General features: G+C 41.2%; 2 protein-coding genes across 7 annotated transcripts; one reads left to right on the top strand and one right to left on the bottom strand.

The window, feature by feature from the left end:
* Positions 1–116: 116 nt before the first annotated feature.
* LOC118235538 (calnexin-like) lies at positions 117–9,895 on the top strand. 6 transcript variants are annotated; one of them, XR_004766874.1, is made up of 14 exons: positions 117–318; positions 471–562; positions 1,468–1,526; positions 1,692–1,836; positions 1,934–2,015; positions 2,430–2,622; positions 2,768–2,957; positions 3,213–3,326; positions 3,482–3,638; positions 4,036–4,233; positions 5,363–5,478; positions 7,311–7,458; positions 7,688–7,740; positions 8,581–9,895. XR_004766874.1 is itself a non-coding variant. In XM_035432978.1 (14 exons), the coding sequence occupies exons 1-14, from the start codon at positions 250–252 to the stop codon at positions 8,590–8,592; spliced, it is 1,632 nt and encodes a 543-aa protein (XP_035288869.1). In that variant the 5' UTR covers positions 117–249; the 3' UTR covers positions 8,593–9,895. The 6 variants fall into 6 exon arrangements, 4 of the variants coding, with proteins under 4 accessions (XP_035288869.1, XP_035288870.1, XP_035288868.1 ...); XR_004766873.1 differs by having other exon boundaries at positions 7,670–7,740; XM_035432978.1 differs by having other exon boundaries at positions 489–562; positions 5,359–5,478; positions 7,670–7,740.
* Positions 9,896–10,076: 181 nt separating this feature from the next.
* Positions 10,077–16,793, bottom strand: LOC118235539 (vesicle-associated membrane protein 7). Its single transcript, XM_035432981.1, has 8 exons — positions 16,637–16,793; positions 15,695–15,929; positions 15,126–15,183; positions 13,745–13,882; positions 13,263–13,353; positions 12,996–13,063; positions 12,654–12,746; positions 10,077–12,151 (listed from the first exon to the last, which is right to left on the bottom strand). Exons 2-8 carry the CDS (start codon positions 15,838–15,840, stop codon positions 12,083–12,085), a joined length of 663 nt encoding a protein of 220 aa, XP_035288872.1. The 5' UTR covers positions 15,841–15,929; positions 16,637–16,793; the 3' UTR covers positions 10,077–12,082.
* Positions 16,794–18,592: the final 1,799 nt, after the last annotated feature.

The following is an 18,592-nucleotide window of genomic DNA, read 5'->3' as shown; positions in this document are numbered from 1 at the left end:
TAATTTATATATCAATAGTTAATTTGCTGACTAATTAATCCGGAGATCTCATTGCAGTAGGCAAAAAATATATCTTGCAAAGCTCATTGGTTGCCATGTGAACCGCCAGCCCAGGGGTCAAAGTCCGCTTACGCCAGGACTTCCAAGGAATCAGATTTTTCCTCAGAACTCTTAAGACCTTGCTGAGGGACTCTTCAGGTAAAGGAATATTCATTTTCACACCTGTGTGGATCGTTTTGCTGGGTGGGAATGCTGCTGCGGTTGGTGCCGTTGTATTTTTGTCTCCGTTTGACGCTGGCTTCCCAGGAAGAAGCAAAGGTCAGTTTCCTTGTTTTCAGAGGGGCGGAATGGGGCATGCCACTTGTTTGAACACGCTATAACGCATCTCATTGTGGTATTTACTATATTCTGCCTCCTGTCTGAATTCCACGGCAATGTTGACTTTGAAAGCTGATCTTTATTGACTCTAGCTCACATGTCTATCACAGAGTCTGTACCAGTCGGCGCAGGCCCCAGAGGAAGCCATCTTTGCCGAAACGTTTGATTCAGGTCCACTGGACAGGTACAGGCAACGCCAATGTTAAGTTGTAACCATGTCATCCAGTTTTTCACTGTAGATGGTGCTTAATCATGTACAACTCTGTTCAGGTAAGAACACCATTATTTAAAAAAAAAACATTAAGCTAATTTTTGTTTTTACAAAACTAAATGTGCAATTGAGAGTCTGTAACAATGTATGACTCAATAATGAATGAGAGGAAATGTAAACTTTGAGGTTGCCATCCAGTCTGTTTCAGCAGGAAAGTTTTCCACTTTTTAAATCAATATTGTGATGGTATCACTTTGGTGTCGCCAGTTTAGTATGCAAGCAGTTTAGTGTAATGCTTAGGAAACTGAGGGCTGTCTGAGGGCATTGGCTTAATTCCAAGCTTAGGCACCATTGTACCTATTGCGAGATGTTCTGACATAAACAGAGTAGGTTCTGAGGAGGTTAATCACAATATGGCTCAGGTTTTACCCACATATAGCCTGGCTACATCCTAGTCAGCTAGAAAACTTTCACTTTTCAATGTAGCATGTAGCTGGATTTTCATCTGAATGCCTAAACAGTGTTTCACTGACTTTTCACCACAAAAATGTTCACTGGGGTAGCTCTGGGGTAGTATTCCTTTAGCAGATAAATAGCTGTTATTATGATACCAGGGTTATTAGAGAACTGTATATGCTCTGTTGCCCACGGCATAATTTTGACTACTGTTATCTCTAGCTGATTCATAACAGCAGCATCCAGAATTAATCCACAGCTGGATCCAGCTTGTGTTTGATGAGAATGGTTTCCTATAAGGGCAAATTTGTGTTTTCCTGGATCCTTAGAACTTTTAAAAGCATTATTTTAAAGTTACTGCCATAGAGTAGATGTGGTTTCAATTGCAGTACAGGCCCTGGTGTGTTTTATCTATACCATAGGAGGTGGGTCCTGTCCAAGGCATTAAAAGAGGGAGAAGAGGATGTGCTCAAATATGATGGTAGGTCTGGCAAATTTGATTCCACCAAAAAAGGTCACATAGTTATTCCAGAGGGGTTAACTTGTTACCTGTGATATTTTTTGCAAATCAGTGAGATGTAGTTTGACCTGTCCCTCTGGTAATCTAGACATATGCTTGTGTATTTACTATTACATGTTTTAATAGGGGAGTGGGCCTTGGAAGAGCCTGTGGAAAACTCAGACATGCATGGGAACAGAGGCCTAGTTCTGAAGTCCCCAGGCCGACACCATGCTATTTCTGCCTACCTTCGTGCTCCCCATTACTTCAGGGACAGGCCCCTTATTCTGCAGTGAGTACCACATACAGGGACAGCATGCAATTCAGAAGGTTCACTCCAGCGTCTTACAGCAGCAGTTATACCCCTTCTCTGATAAATGTGTGCGCAGGTATGAGGTCTTGTTCCAGAATACCGTTGACTGTGGAGGGGCCTACATCAAACTGCTCTCTCATTTCAGTCAGCTTCGTCTGGTGAGTCCCACACTGGTTTACTCACCACACTTCAAAAGCAGCCAGAATGCTCAGCACACACAAGTTGAGATGAAGATGCCATTTAACCTGGAGGAATTATTAGATTGCCAGTATGATATTTGACAGAACACCAGTAAATGGCTCTTCTTTTCATAATTGCCTTTATGAGCTCTTTTATGAATACAGGTGTAAACAGAAGAATATTCCTGCATCACCATCTCCTCTGTCAACAACAATCGGGTTTTCTCATGATATAAAAAACACCAGCTCCACCTAGCACCTACACTTCACCTTAAGATGATGGGCCAGTAGTTTATGTCCTGGCTACTGCTTGCATTGACTGACTTTTCAAAGCACTTTTTAGATACTGCTTAGCATGTGTCCTTCAGAATCTCTTCCGGTGCATTGTTTCAGAGCCACTTCAACAATGCCACTCCCTACTCCATCATGTTTGGTCCTGACAAATGTGGGAGCAGCCACAAGGTCCATTTCATTGTCTGTGATGGTGATCCACTGACTGGACTGCACCAGGAGAGACATGTCCGGCAACCAGATGCTGACCTGAAGGAATACTTCTCTGACCAACGGCCTCATCTGTACACACTACGTAAGTCTCACTGAGAGAGAAATCAAAGTGGGCTGCTGTAAAAAAAAAAAAAAAATTCACATAGTTAAAAAACGATTCGTCCTGGTAGCGTGGTTCATTAGCCCAATATTACAGTTGGAATTAACCTAGCCTTCCTCTTTTGCAGGTTTGTACCCTGACCACAGCTACGAAATTCTTATTGACCTATCACTGATTAGTAAAGGCAGCCTTCTGGAAGACACGGATCCTCCTCTAGTTCCCCCAGCAGAAATTTCTGACCCCAGTGATAAGAAACCTGAAGACTGGGATGACCGACCCCTTATCCCAGACCCTACGGCAACCAAACCCCTGGACTGGTATGCGATCCAAGAGAAACCATACCAACTGTGAATATGTCAAAGACCTGTTAACGTCCTAATGGCTAAGTTATTAATGTTTTTCTGTGTCTTTCCTTCCAGTAAAATAAAACTGCTGCACGACTGTAGTATGCTTTGAAATATGCATCATACTTTGCATGGTTCGTCTGCTCTGCATTGTGATTTCATGCCCATATCTCTCCACTTCACCGCAACATCCAGTTTTCTGATATTTCTGTCGCTGTTCCTTCCAAGGGACGAAAACGCTCCAGCCCTCATTCCTGACCCCTCGGCACAGAGACCTCCCGGGTGGCTGGTGGAGGAGCTTCCCTTCATCCCTGACCCTCAGGCAGAGCGTCCACATGACTGGTCAGTTCAGCAACATGATTTATGGGAAATTTCAAAGCATGCAAGTTAAATCTGCATGCTGTTTTTTCCAAATAAAATGTCTTAAACCTGAGGAAAAAATGTGTAATGTCCATAAAAAGAAGCACTTAGTTTTCTCCTCTGTCTTTGATTAATAGGGATGAGGACATGGATGGGAAATGGGAGGCGCCTCTGATTTCGAACCCAGCATGCTCACAGGTTATTGGCTGTGGCCCATGGAGCCCACCCATGATCTCTAACCCCTCCTACAAGGGGAAATGGAGGCCCCCAATGATTAAGAACCCCAACTATCAGGTAACATTGGAGCATGAAAGCAATTCTGCCTCATACATATTATTGGTGCATGTGCCCATTTCTATCACATATGACCTGTAATTGTGAGAAAAAAAACATATTCTTGTGCTTGTGCTCTTAGTTACTCCAGTGCTGGCTCTACTGTGTTAGACTTTCATGCTTCTGCAATGTTGTAATATACAGCAGGTTTGTGAGAATGCTAGTTAGTTTAGAGTGGTTTAAGTAATGTGGCACATTCCTCTGGAAATTTTCTACACTTGTTTATCGTGTTGATCAGCTCGTCCATGAGTGGGTTCACTTTTAAATCACACAAATTGAGACGTATGAATCTGAATCTGGAGTTCCCAATCCTGTCTCTTTCTTTACCACAACCAACTCCTCCATTCCTCTCTCACAGGGGCAATGGTATCCTCGCACTATGCCAAATCCTGCATTTTCTGATGCCCCCCCACCATTCCAGATAAGGCCTGTGGCTGCAGTGGGATTGGAGCTGTGGTCTGTGATGGGGGGTGTGCTTTTTGACAACATCCTGCTGTGTGATGACCCAGAGGTGGCCCGTCGCTGGACTGAGGACACCTGGGGACAGAGACGGACTGTGAGAGAGAATGCAACCGTATACATGTGGGCAAAGAGAAAATGAATACAATGGGGTCTGGTTAATAAAAGTTCCGTTATATGTATACAATAGCATAAACTATTTTTGGACACTTTTCAGTGTAATATGTTCTGATGAAATGCAAAACACAAAATTCCACATTTCAATCTAAATAGGACTAAAAGTTATTTCTGGCCCCTGGTAAAGTGATTGAAAGAAACTCTGCGGGAAAAGATAGTGCCATAATGTTAAATCCATGACAGCCAGTCCCTAGTGTGCAATGGGGGGCTAGTTGGGTCCTAAGGTCCATACAACTAAACAAAGCTGCTGAAGTACCTATTGGGTGGCAGAACTACTACCCTAACTACTATATATCACAGTCGCTGTCACGTGTGTGTGTGTGTGTGTGTGTGTGTGTGTGTGTGTGTGCTCGCGCTCGCGCTGAAACATTGCATAAGTTTATTCTAAATTATGCACCTGACAACATTCTTTACACATTCCAAGCATCTTAACAAATACTTTCTCCATACTCCCTTGGTGAAATTTTACTATTTGTAGTCATCTGCTTGCTATCTAGAATACTTAACCTGTTAATTGGCCAGTTATTATACTGGACCACCTCACACATTAGGTATTCAGACCTTAGCTATCTTTATGTTTAGCTAACATAAGGATAGGAGGGTTTCTACTGTGTATGTACAGTTTGTGGTATTCCGCAAACGAGGAAGAAAGGATTGAAATCCATGGTCCAAATCTCAACAGCTAAGATGCAGTGGCAGATTACATCAGACTTGTAACACAAACTTATAGTACTAGTCTGTCAAGAGTTTTGTTGGTGGGGAATTTCCAAATATGTAGTCATTGATTTCAATCGCTGTTGCGCAGAACTACCGATTTATAGATTATGTTCAATACCATTGCTGTGATAGCTCTCTGTCTGTATCTGTTCTCATAGTGCTCTCTCTCTCTCTCTCTCTCTCTGTGCTATGGCTTCTTCTGTAGTCTCTTGGTATATACTCTGATATTGCTCCATCTCTGTGTCTGTACTGTGATAGTGCTCAATTTCTGTGTGTCAGTACTGTAATAGTTCTGTCTGTACTATGGGAGTGCTTCATCTTTGTTCAGCCAGGATTGGTACTACAACTTTTGGTGGCTGCACACAAGCGTCCCTGGTTATGGGGAGTGTACGTCTTCAGCGTGGGTCTGCCTATCATCCTCTTCATCAGCGTTATGTGGCCAGACAAGGTCAGTCTTTACTTGTAGGGAAGTTCATGTCCTCTCCAGTTAGATATATCGCTTTAGTATTAACCTAGCCCTTATTAAATAATTATTACATTAGGCTACTAGTCGAACAGATGTTTTACACATTGAAGAGAGCTCTGAGAATGTTCAAGAAATTAATGCATTAGAATTGCAGGCTTATACCTGAAAATATACCAATGAGAAATAAGTTCACCCAAGTTTAAGCAACAACCCGGCGGTGAAAAGTCAGTGAAAACCCAGTTACATTTGGTTGAAAAGTTAAAGCTTTCTAGCCAACTAGAATGTAGCCAGGCTATATCCTGTGCTATATTGGGGCTAATTTAGTCCTTTTATGTCAAAACGTCTCTCAACCTGGATTGCCACTCTTCTAGATTCCGGCTTTTGCTCCCTGGGAACACTCAGTAGTACACGGTTTTGCAAACACCCAGTGCACAATACAGGCAATGCTCTTGTTTTATAGGAAAAGTACATGTACATGGGCATCCTTCACAATTTCAGACTCCAAACAGCAAGCAGCAGCAATGTCGTCGCTCTGGATAAGAGCGTCTTCCAAATGCCTGTAATGTAATGTAATGTAATGTACTATGAACAGTTAGATATTCAGTTTTCAGATGATCACCTTTGAGAAGCAGACAATATAATCTGATCTTGCAAACTTGCTCTGTGTGACCATAGGTATATTTTCTTCTTTCCCCCCAACACAAACATCAAAGGAAACATGCTTGTGGCAGTTACGAGTCAATCTGAGGGTCTGTTTTCCTCCCCTCCCCTCCCCTCCCCTCAATAGGCATAAAAAGGTGTCCTGGAGTTTTCTCTCCTGTGAACATTTTATTATTTTATTTCTTTAAGACACAGACCACCAGAATTATTGGGGGTCATAGACTCAGCATGACTACAGAATGCAGAAAGATCATGTTACATGAAAAAGAGTTTTCTGAAGTTGGAGATTACAACCTGGTGGACTTAATAATTATTTGTCTACAAAAATCACCTCTGTTGTTAGAAGTAGACATTATCTTTCATGTTTTTAGAGGAATTCAGTAGCTGAGCTGGATTACTTCCTGACATATTCCATGTTTGGTCTCTTTATAAGGGTGCTACCTGTTTAAACTGCTGGATTCAGAACTATAAACATATTTTACTCAATCCTCACTGTCCCAACAGAATACAATAAGCAATGACAATAATTAAACAGTTCATTATATCCCAAGTTATATATACAAAAAAATGTATTTCTCAAGACTTAAACAAAACGTAACTGTCAAATAAATGTAGCCCATTGGAAACAGTGCAAGAAACCCAAAGCACTTCATGCTGTGCTGGGCCTGAATGCTGCTTGCTTGCCACATCTGTTTGTATCCATGGCCATCCCTGGCCTGCGATGTTGACGCCTGAGTGCAACTTGTTCAGATCTGATGAATGCTTTCCATTTAGGGATGCATCAACCTCGGCATCAACAAATGCACAAATGTCAAATTTGATGGAGCCCATTTCATACCACATTGAATCCAGTGCATGAAGACACAAGAAGAAAAACAACAGGAACAAAAAACGCACTAAAGGATTCTGCAAATTAAATCAAAAGTTGACAATATGCGCCAGTTAAATAAGGATTTGTTCCTAACCGTCTGGAAGCCCTAAATTCCATGTTTTACCTTCTCATCACTTACCAGTGTCGCATCCTGCACAATTACTGTAACTGTCAAAAGCATTAGTTCTCTTTGCAGTTGTTTTGAATCAGAGAATAGCAAAGATGATTCCTGTATGCTCTGCCTGTGTTGATCCCATTCCTGTGGTGATGCTGTGTTCTGCAGCGATTTGGACCTCCTGACATGGAGTATTACTACAAGAAGTCAGACGAGCCTCAGGCAGATGGACCTCAGGACTCAGAAGGACCCACCAATCTGACAGATGGCTCTCAGGACCCAGAAGGATCCACCAATCTGGTTAATATAACTGATGGTAATGTCTACTAGTTTTGCTATATGTTGCTTTTCCATATCTGCTATACTCTGCTATAACTTATGTATTGTTTGCCAAACTGTCTTCTGGGAATAAATACTGTATATAGGTACATTAGAGAAGGTTGAATATGAGCATTTGGTTGAGACAGCACTAGATGTATTTGTCCAGTGCTGGTTCACCCACCTGCTCTTATTCAACTTTGTCTAAGGAACTGGAGACCTTACAGGACCCAGGAGAAGGGAGAACAAGAAGCCCCAGAAGTCAGATCTGGAGCTCAAGGTAAAGATATTATTCCCACAGTTGTTTTTATTCTTCCAATTTGTGTTCTTTTCATCCCATTTTTACATCTCAAAATTTAGATCTCCATATCCAGAGCTTCAATTTTCAGGTAGGCTATTAACAAGTACTTAACTCAAATCACCACAGGTGTACAAACTAATTACAGAGGAATGACTACTTGGCTACGCTAGAGGGTCAGATTGGTTCTGATTTGGTGTAATTAGTTTGCACACCTGTGATGCTTGGTATATGGTCATCAGCAAGCAGTGCCATTTCACTGAAGGAACTATGTCAAAAAATTTGAATCTTTTGGCCTCGTTTTCACTAAAAATTCTGTGTATGGATATTTACTGGATGTAGTTGCTGAATTCTTTTTAAAGGTTTTAATAAGAGTGAGGTGTCTTTCTATTTAAAATGTGAATTACCTTTTGGATTTTTAATATGAACTACTTGTTGATAGCTTACATGTAACTATAGGCTCTAATTGGTAGTTTCTCATTAACTTGTGCACCTGTGGTGATGAGTTAGTTGCTTGAGTTCAGTACTTCTTAATAGCTTATATGAAAAGCAAGGCTCTAATTGGTAGTGCTCTGCTGTTGATTGGTAGAACGCAGCTGTTATAGAGTTATATAAAGGTCATGTGACTAGCATACAACATTTCACTGATGAAGGCAGAATGCTATAGGATGCGTAATTGAAAATGGTAGAATGCATTATTTAATATAGTTTCTATATTATTTATCGATTTAGTTTGCTGTAGGATTGTAAACAGCTTGTTTTCAGGCAGTTCATTTTCACATACACATGCCATATGTGTTCTAATTTTTGCTGCATTTTTAGATTGGGAAATGACTTGGAACTAAAAGACACAGAGGGGGAGGAAATTAATTTCAAGGCACTGCAGTCCAGCCCCAAGATTTCCACTTGGAACTGAGATCACATGTACTGTATACAACCTGCAAGAGTTCTGTAATGTTGGGGCTGAAGTAGGGCATAGTACCATACTGAGAGAATAAAATCCAGAATAACTGTATTGACCCCTGTTCTGTTTATAGCCACAGTTGTATAGAAATATGGTTTTAGTCACCAAAACTACTTGAACTTTAACCAAGAGTGATGGCAACAGCCCAGATTGCTTCATGCTCCAGCTTGCGCCTGACAGGATGCTGGGTACTGGGGGGGGAGTCTTTACAGTGAAGTTAGCTGAAGAGTAGGCAAGCAAATCAAACCTATTTAGTATTTTGTTATCCTTCAGTTCATCCTGCACTGCACATTTATTCTCTTCAGAAGCATTCACAGGAACTGTCCTTGCATTGCACAGCTTCTGTCTCCATAGGGCCCCCTCCAGGGTAACCGCCAACTCAGCCACACTTCTTTCACTTCCTTCACTTCCTTCTGTTGTTATATGGGACGGTCAAAACTGGGACCCGAGTTGAGCAATTTGCCCTGTTTTCTGACGGATCTTGCACCACAAGTTAGCCGCTTGTGGAGTTGCACTGTATCAGATGTCCTGGTTCTACAGGGCAGAGCATTAAAACTGTCTCCACTTTTCTCTCAGAAAATCCAGCCACAGAAAAGTTGTGAGACAAGGCATTACACAACTTTTCATATAATGATATTCACATCTGTCCTTCTGCATTATCTCCTGCTGTTAGGCTAATATTGCTACAATGAAGAAATAAAAATACTGGTTAAAAACTAGATTGCAAAATTTTAGTTGAGTGGTCGAGTCCTTACCAACGTGGTGTTGCTCCATTGCTGTACTTTCCTTGTCATTTTTATCACAGACGTTAAACTGCCTGTTTATGACACTCGGTATGTTTTTTAAACATAATAGTCAACCATTCCTGTTTAAACTATCAATGCTCAGTAAGGGCCCAGTGTTGAAATTGAGCTCTGCCTGTTCATATGTGCAACCGGTACTGCCTACGGCATTGTATTAGTGCTTAATTGTACTTGTCCCAAACAAATTAAAAAGAATATATCAGACGCTGAAAATTTGTTGGCTAGTTAATGGTGTTTAAAATATTTAGGTTTCTGACATGGAAATGCATTTTACAAATATTTTTTCTGTAAGTTTACTGAATAGGTCCGTAGTAAAGACTTGAATTTATGGAATAATGCCAAATTTGAAATTTATGGACTGAAATTAAATGTAGAAATGAACAAAAACCAAATGGCCAGTCTCTTTTGTCCTTATACAATTAGAGTTGGATTGTTATTGTTTTATTTCACAAAAACTACCCTGGATAATTTTTTTGTTACACAAGTACAATATTCATAAAATTTGGTCCAGTGCATTTAGTAAGAAATCAAGTGCACAAAAAAAGCATGGCCAACATTGATAACTTTATTTTACTATGCATTTAAAATAATTAAATAACAAAATCAAACATGAATAAATTGATGATGATGGCAGGAAGAAAACTGTTGGTTAAAAGTGCTTTACACATATAAACAGATGTACACCTGGAGCCAGTGACCCAGACAAACATGAAATGAACATTCCACAGATCAGAGACACTGTTTTGCATCTACTGCACACCAGTGCAATCTGCGCATTTTATTTAGTAGCCTCGGAGAACATCAGTGATGATGCTGCAGACGAGCTCGGCAAGTGGCAAGAGGCCTGATGCAAAGAATGAGGCACCCCTGGATGCCAGCAATGCTTTTGGATGCACGTGTGTTCTGTCTGGCCTTTGCGGTGCATCCTGTATCCAGAACAGTCCGGTCCCTGCTTACCCTTTCAGGTTAGGGACAATTACAGGCGCAGGACAAGGCCAGATCTACTCATCGGTTATACATATTGAAAAGGTAGGACTCAACATACAGACATGCTCGATATCATGGTTAGCAATGTTTCTAGATTAGCTGGTAATGTTAAAAAAAAAAATCACCAGGAACACAGAAATGCACTTGTAAATCAAGCTGTAGTTTCATCGTGCCCTCTGGGCAGCTCTGTTGAAGGAATGGTAGTTTTTTTCCAAGAAAGTGAGAGACTCTGAGGACTTGACCCATCATCTCTGAACTTCTATTAGGTGCCAACCCAAGTACAACATTAGCAAATTCAAAATACAAGAGTAACAGCAATGTGGCGTTCAGAACAAATGTGAAAATATAGGTGGTAACATAGTGGAAGATAATGGAATATTAATATATTAACTATCTTAGACTTGCTCTGTACAAAATCTTTTAGCCTAGATGGTGGCTCAGGGACTCTCATTAGGTCACCGGTTTGACTAAGCTGTATTCACATGATTCATTCGCTCACACAGAACAATGTGGCAATGGGATTTTGCTCCAGTAATGCTTTTCAACAGCAGAATGCACAGGAAATGGCTGACGGACAGAGCGCTCTAGTTTAACATGGCAGACAATGCACTCAGAACAGCCATCGCTCCACATACCTGTCAATCGCTCAGCATGCCTGTCAATCACAGCAAACCTGTCGTTTACTCTACACGCCTATCGATTACAAGAATGGATGCCAGTGGATTGGTGCCCCGAGTCCCTTCCCCTCCCTCGAACCAGCCCAAGTAAACAAACGTAGATGTGGTCGGCTTCAAAGTTTACCCACTTTTGTGATTCAGAAGGTTGCCTAATCCAAGAAATCATCGCTCTATTATATAAGGAATTTGAACTAGATTTCAGGGGACACATTAGCCAGTTCCAAACACTGTATGAACATCATATACTTCAGTCTGTACCACAGTGGTCTGAGCATCTATAACCGTTTCCATGGAAGTGAACCATGTAGGAACTACGCTGCATACATAACAATGACAGTAAATATCACATGCGGGGACCGTTTCAATAAATGAAATGGTTTAGACTGGAGAATAAATCAGCACTCCAAGTGTCCTCTGGGGGCATACGTTGAAGATCATAGTTAAACTGGTGCAGGTTAGGACCACCTCAGGCAACATTCCCTCGAGAGCCCTTTACCTTGGTCTTTTGGCACCATCACCTATTTGGGTCTTCATTTGGGTCTCAGTAAAGCTGGACCACAGTATTAATATTGAAATCTGTACAGGTTACATAACTGCCCGTTTGCCTATATCAATCAATCATTCCAAGAGTAAATGGGCAGGTACTGCTTGTTTGGGTTGCCGTGTTTCCACACTAAGGTGTGTCCTGACGATAAGGCAAGCATGGCCCCGTCTTGTCTCCCTCCGTGAGGACCAAAGAAATGGGAGGACAGAAGATGGAGAGGCGAAAAGGTGTGGTTGGGTTCAGCTGAAGTAGGGTGTGGTCTCATAAGTGGTTAGGGTTCCCCCAGCAGATGTCAGAGTCAGATGAGACTGGGGTGCAGGGGGACGGGGTGGGGCCCCTCTCTCCTACTCTACTTCTTCACACAGCTGGGCCAGCTCAGACCTCCACAGGCTGCAGACACAATGATGTACAGGACAACCTGGGGAAGATCCCAAGCAGGTCAGCAAGAGAACAGCTTTCATGCATGTAACCACATCACATGCATGTCAAATCCACTTACTCCAAATTCAAGGATCCATAAAATCTGGACAGTAGAATATATCATTAGGATAAAGGAATATAAAGCTAGTTTCAATGTATGTCAAATTTTAAAATTGCCCCAGGATCAGCTGTTTACCCCCAGAGACCCCAGACACCCTAAGCAACATCTAAATACTGCTCCAGATCAGTTTCTAAGGGCATAATTTACATAAAACATGGACATAAAGCTTTTGTAGATGATTGAAAAAACATTTCAACAAACCATACCAGCACTATACTGTACATTTGTCAAAATGTTATTGTCAAGAACTTTTGAATACTTCATGTAATTACTTTAAATGTGATTTTCTACGAGTGTGCAGCACTGGGCTAGTTGACATATGGAATCCTGGCACTGTTGAATGAAACCAAGGAAACAAACTGAGAAGTTTTGCACTCACAATGGACACCACCACGATGATGATTGTCAGCTTCAGGTTCTTCATGCACATGGCACGTGCCAGATTGCGGCTGGTGGTTTTGAAGGTAACCGACTGGCAGAAGGAAAAACGAGCATATTAACCCTTTGAAGATGTATGTTTTCTTTTCATTTTCTTCCCCCCCAAAAGTAAATGTTCTAGAACTCGACTGCTTTCAAATTACCTTTAGTAATTGCATCAGCATTACTTCAGTTAAGAACATTCTTATCACGTATTTGTGATCTTCCACCTTAAAGGGTTAATGCTATTGCTCTCAGGTCGGAGTGGAGGGATACAGCTTTAAAGACTGTCAGGGTCACTTACAGAGTCCACCAGACTTTCAGTCTTGTCAATCAGCAGCTCCAGTTTCTCCCCTCTCTGGGCCACCAGGTCTGAGAGAGAGACCACAGAGTCAGGCAGGTGACAGCGTGCAGCCCGGATGGAGATACTTTACTGCTGCACTGACTCTTATGCATCAGCGCATGCAATAAAATAAGAAGACTGGGATGAAGTGCAAACTTAAAGGTTTTAAGTTTTAGCATATGAATCGGAGCATAAGACTCACAAAGGCATTTGATGGCTCTGGCTTACCTATGTTGCGGACCATGATGCCCTTTAACTCGTCGACTTGCATTTGTGTCTCTGTCACGCGGTCTGAACCTCGTGAGTCTGAGTGGTGCTTCTGTGAAGACAATAAAATCCTGCCATAAAAACTCGAGTTCCAAAAACACACAATCCTAATTTAGGCTTGTCAGACTCTATCCAAATACCAAGATCCAATGTCAGAGTAAAGTGCATGTTTACAACAAAGTAATATACAAAGACAACCAGGCAGAATTGAATGAAAAGAAGTATGGAGTGATAAAATAATTTGGTAATCTCTTTTTGATCTAAAGATATAATACATTGCAATGATATTGAAAAATAAAATCTGCGCCCAAATGATGGGTTGACTGAGGGATCTCAAGCTCCACAACCAATCACATTCATCTGCTGACGCCTTTTCTTCATTGTTTTGATTTGTCCTCAGGCAGTTTTCGGACACGTGAACACGCCTACGTCCCCCCGCTCACCATTTGTGCCGCCAGCGTGCTGGAGAACTCGCTGTTCATGGCGTAGGGCAGCGCCGTTTGCGCACGGGACCCGTACGTGGTCTGGAACCTTCTCTTCACCTCGCTGAGGAAGCTGAACGCCCGCGACCTCTCGAAGTCCTGCAGGGCGACCAGGCACACTCAGGGCATTTCAGGACAACGGCCAATCTACCTGAGCAAAAATCCCTGCACGCTCCGAGTCCAGTCATTCAAACAACACGGTTGTAAATAATGATTGAAAGAAGATCTAAATGCTGAAAATGAATGGATTCATCCAAGACATTCCAGTTCATTCACTGCACATCCAACTAGGTCTACGTGGCGTACACAATATGGTGTGTGTAATCAGTTTACTTAAACTGAAAAATTAGCCAATAATCACTATATCACTAAAAAAATAATGATATTGCTTTTATAGTCACAGTATTAAAAAGAGAAAAGAAAATCACTGATGTACACCTAAAATACATTACACAAAATAATCACAATGATTCAGCCATCCACATAAAAATAGCCTATATTCTACGTTTGACACTTATAATTTTTACTATATCTTCTTGACCTCTTTCAAAATAAAAAAAAACATTCTTTAGAATCTAGTTTCCATTATTTTTTAAAACATGTATAGTTCAGTTTCAGTACACATAGCCGTAAACATTTAGGCCTACAGTACTGCGCAAAAGTCAGAGACCACCATGTCTTGGTTTTGATTGAATGCATCATGAATGCTAATAAATACAAACAAATCTTAATATATGCAATACCCTCTGGACAGCATTTGATTGGGAGAAAATTACTTCTACAGCAAGATAATGGCACCAAGTACACTACTAAGAAGACCAAACTTCTGGTGTTCTTAGAACAATCGACTGGCCACCCAGAGTCCAGACCTTAACATTACTGAATGGGTTTGGGATTACTTGTTTTGAGAGAAGCATAAAATGTAACCAACTTCAAAGGCTGAACTTCTTGTAAACTTGGAGGTGTTTACAAGAAGCATAGAAAAATATTCTTGCAGATTTCTTTGAAAAATTCTAAGCAAGTCTCCTGAATAGAATAGAAGCTGTAATAAAGGCAAAGGCCGGACACAGCAAATACTGAAAGATTTGATATTGCACATAGTTGTGGAGGTTTTGTGTAATATTCTGCTAAATATATGTTTGCTGCATTATTTTCTCACACTAAAAAATAAATAACTTGCACTTAATGGTTTCACTAGAAAGTAAAAAAAATAGTATGGTCTCTTACTTATGCACCGTACAATGTGTCTTCTCTTACTTTGAAAAGATGCATAAAGGGCAAACTAACTACATTAGTAAATTGCCGATATTTACAATGAAGAATAAACCACTTATGAACTCACATCATCAGTGATGCACAGGTATATGATCCTGTCTTGACATATGTAGTGGAAGAGATAGCTGCACACAAAGGACACATGGAAAACCAGATAATTGGGTTAATAAAATCATATAAATGCAGTTTACCTTTCCTCGGTTACAAACAAGTCCCAGAACGATGTGATGTCTATGCTGTTTTTTTCCACTCGTTGTTCTTAACAACTTAATTAGCCCAGTGATTGTATAAATGAAAGTCATGTTCAAGATCGCACACCAATTAATGTACTACAGAGAAATCTGGGATATGCAATGAGATATAGAAGGTTATCAGGCTTGTAAAACAATGAAAATTGTTTATAACAAATAGTATCCTGCCAGTGTGAGCTGGTGTGCAAAATCCATTGCTTAGTAATTTTACTAAGTTTTGATTCAAGTCCTGCTACACCAGTTGAGATGCAAATGACACAGTAGGGGGGTCCAAACAAGGCTTGGGACTTCAGCATTTTAGGAGGCACTTTCCTCCTCATGCAGAACTCCACAGACAGTCCATCCAGGCACACCAGAATATGTGTTCACCAAGCAGTACACTTACCTGCCATGGGAGTATGTCAGCTTGTTGTTTTCTGAGGGTATTTTGGCCAAGATCTGCTCTGTGACTTCCAGGAAGTTCCCCCCACACCAGGCATGCTTGGCAAGAATCGTGGTGCCACGGGCAACAACAGCAAATAGGATCGCCATAGTGGGAGAAGGATCCAGAGGCAGTCGATCACAGATAGCCACTCAGGGATGGATGGATGAGAGGGGACGAGTCAAGGTCCGGGGCTGAACTGTAAATAATAGAGTTTTGATTAAACAATGGCATCATATTTCAAGTCTGGATTCATTAAATCCAGACACAAAAAAAAACATCAGGGTGATTTTAAGAATATTACACGACTTCACACTGGTATAGCGTAATTTTGACTGTTCGGCAAGTGCAGAGACAAAGCAGCTTAAGCATGGGATAATCAATGCATCACGCAAAGCACTGACAACAAAATAGCATTCATCACGTCTGACGTATGTGCGTCAAGCGAGCGAGCTACTTGATCCCCTCCATCGTAGCTAGATAGGAAAAACACAGCGCACACACGCAAGTGCTTGACAGGTTTTTATGACTTAGTCCGTTAAACAGTCAAAGTAACGTAGTCGAGCTAATGCAGCCTCGGGGAAAATAGACGGTGAACTGACGTAAGTTACAGTTACATGTTTTCTATGCACGGACGCATAGCTGCAATTAATCCCGACTGACTCTTAGAAATGCAATAAAGCTAGTTAGATAGACCGTTGTTTTAAAGCATGGTGACAGACCCTACATGCAACGTGACATGCATTCGTGCGAGCTCCAATCTGTAATTATCAGTAACCATCTCTCACAAACGTTATGGACTGCTAGCCACAGGCGTGTATTTAGGAAGCTAGCTGGCTAGATTTCTTGCTTGGCCATCAAAACGTAAGTAACGTATAACCAAAAACTATTAGGCGCATAACGTACCTCTCTACAGTGTGTTGGTTGAATCGTTAAATTAAGGCATTAAGCTGTTCTTGAACTAGCTTAGTTATCACTTCTGTTTTTCCATCGAGTCACCTGCTGCACCGCAAAACACTTCCGTTAATAGTTGTGGATCATGTGATCAAAGATTACTTATTACTAAAGAGACTACGCAGTAGGCCTACGCAACTTCCTGGTCCAGCTGAGAAGTTCCTGTAATACAACGGTCGATTTAAAAACATTGTAGCGTTTGCAAGTTGACACTGGGGGGCAGTAAAAGTTGGACTGTATAGATGAGTTTGTTATAACTAATGCAAAAGGTGAACAGTTGAGTTTCTTGTAATGTGTTCCACCTGAATACATACTATAATATTACTGCAGTATTACAGTGTGAACAGTTTCCTAACAGATGAAGATCCTTAACTGGTTCTTTTTTGTGTATCTTTTCAGGCACTGTGCCATGTAGTTCCTTTAAATCTGCCTTATTCATACACTAATTGAGATGCACTCACTCCATAAGCCAGATATTTCAGCAGTCTTATTGCGATGGAACTGCTCTTTCACAAGCTGTTTTCTTATGTCAGATTGATGTAGTGCTGCTGGGAAATGGATGTCTCAGGACTCCTGTTAAGTTTCCTCCATAACTGGGGGGCAGCTGTTGGTGGGCCGGCTGTTTGTGTCAAACTCTCTGTCTCCTTGCTCAAAAACACATTCCTATGCCAGTTCGCTGAAATAGAACAGAGGGCCACATTCTTTTATTCTCCAAGTTGTAGGAGTGTGTAGGCCAAAGTTAAGAACTCTATCATCTGAATCAGACGGACGTTTAGGAGCCTGGGGCTCCTGTCTGGATTGAGGTTTGAGTGTTATTTCATGTTATTCCTTTCTGACTAGACTGTTGTGATGGCGAAAATAAGCCTGCTGTAATGGGCACAGTAGGTGGCCAAGGGTGATGAAGTGTTTTTTAAGGGCGGATTTGCTTGTACCATAACCACACTTTAGTTCTGCTCATATTTTTAAGCTCCTGGTTGGGTCATCTCAGTGTGGTTGCATTGTGGTTTATGCCCCATTGGAATGAGCTGAATCAGTTCTATCATTTTGTCCTGACAGGTGGGGGGGTGGCAGAGAGGAGCAGAACCTTTGTTCTGCATGAGTAGGACCACACCCTGGGGAATGTCTTGACTGCTGACTCGCTTAAGTGGCAATCAATTTGTCACTTTCTCTATTCTTTTTTATTTCATCATTGTTTATATGCAGCAACATTGTTTATATGCATACAAGAGGGGACCGCCATTTTCTTACTTTGCTTGCTTATTGGAAGCTCATAATTGAACTCCTTGCATGGTTTCTGAAAGCATTTCAATAGCCATTGGATTGTATGTCAGGCCAGTAACAAACTCGTATGTCAGTTCAGTAACAAGACATACCGTTTCTTTTTTCATTTTATTTTTTTCTTAAATCAAAAATTGCATAAAGTAAAGCTACTGTGATTTTAGCTATCCATTATTAATCAGTGATTCAAATTAATTTAAAGTCTGAATTTGAGGAACATATGTATAGTTCTTGGAAGTTTTGAAGCCATGAAAGACAAACAGAGACACTTCTGGTGTCACACACCCAAACTTTTCAAAAGATGAACTGCTTTTTTCAAATTTGATTATTTGAAGCCTTGTCATGGTATATCATATTGTGCATGGCTTTGTTTCAAAATGCAGAAATAAAACAGGACTTCTAAATCCAGAATGAATTGGTTTGAGGAGCAGATTAGGGAGGGGGTTGCCTATCAGACACTCTGTTTACATGGCCTCCGGTCTAACCTCTCCAGTCTCTGTCTGAGACAGTGACACATTCTTAGCTGTACCCTGGGATTGGTGGTAATCCCTCATCCAGCCATCTCTGATATAAGGATGGTTGAGAGTTATTCAAGAACATGGAAAGACTTTGGTCTTTCCATGATTGTAG

This window comes from Anguilla anguilla, chromosome 9 (assembly GCF_013347855.1).
Source record: "Anguilla anguilla isolate fAngAng1 chromosome 9, fAngAng1.pri, whole genome shotgun sequence".
Taxonomy (NCBI): domain Eukaryota; kingdom Metazoa; phylum Chordata; class Actinopteri; order Anguilliformes; family Anguillidae; genus Anguilla; species Anguilla anguilla.
The sequence above is the reverse complement of the archived record's forward strand: the minus strand, read 5'-3'. Positions and strand labels throughout refer to the sequence as shown.

What these genes read in the sequence shown, in the direction of transcription:
- LOC118235539 (XM_035432981.1), bottom strand. Translation starts at nt 15,840, where the DNA reads ATGGCGATCCTATTTGCTGTTGTTGCCCGTGGCACCACGATTCTTGCC. An exon ending in ACCTGTGCATCACTGATGAT is followed by an intron (nt 13,883 to 15,125) that starts GTGAGTTCATAA and finishes GTCGCCCTGCAG; the next exon opens with GACTTCGAGAGGTCGCGGGC. An exon ending in TCATCGTGGTGGTGTCCATT is followed by an intron (nt 12,152 to 12,653) that starts GTGAGTGCAAAA and finishes GATCTTCCCCAG; the next exon opens with GTTGTCCTGTACATCATTGT.
- LOC118235538 (XM_035432977.1), top strand. Translation starts at nt 250, where the DNA reads ATGCTGCTGCGGTTGGTGCCGTTGTATTTTTGTCTCCGTTTGACGCTG. An exon ending in CCTGGGGACAGAGACGGACT is followed by an intron (nt 4,234 to 5,358) that starts GTGAGAGAGAAT and finishes ATCTTTGTTCAG; the next exon opens with CCAGGATTGGTACTACAACT. An exon ending in GCGTTATGTGGCCAGACAAG is followed by an intron (nt 5,479 to 7,310) that starts GTCAGTCTTTAC and finishes TGTGTTCTGCAG; the next exon opens with CGATTTGGACCTCCTGACAT.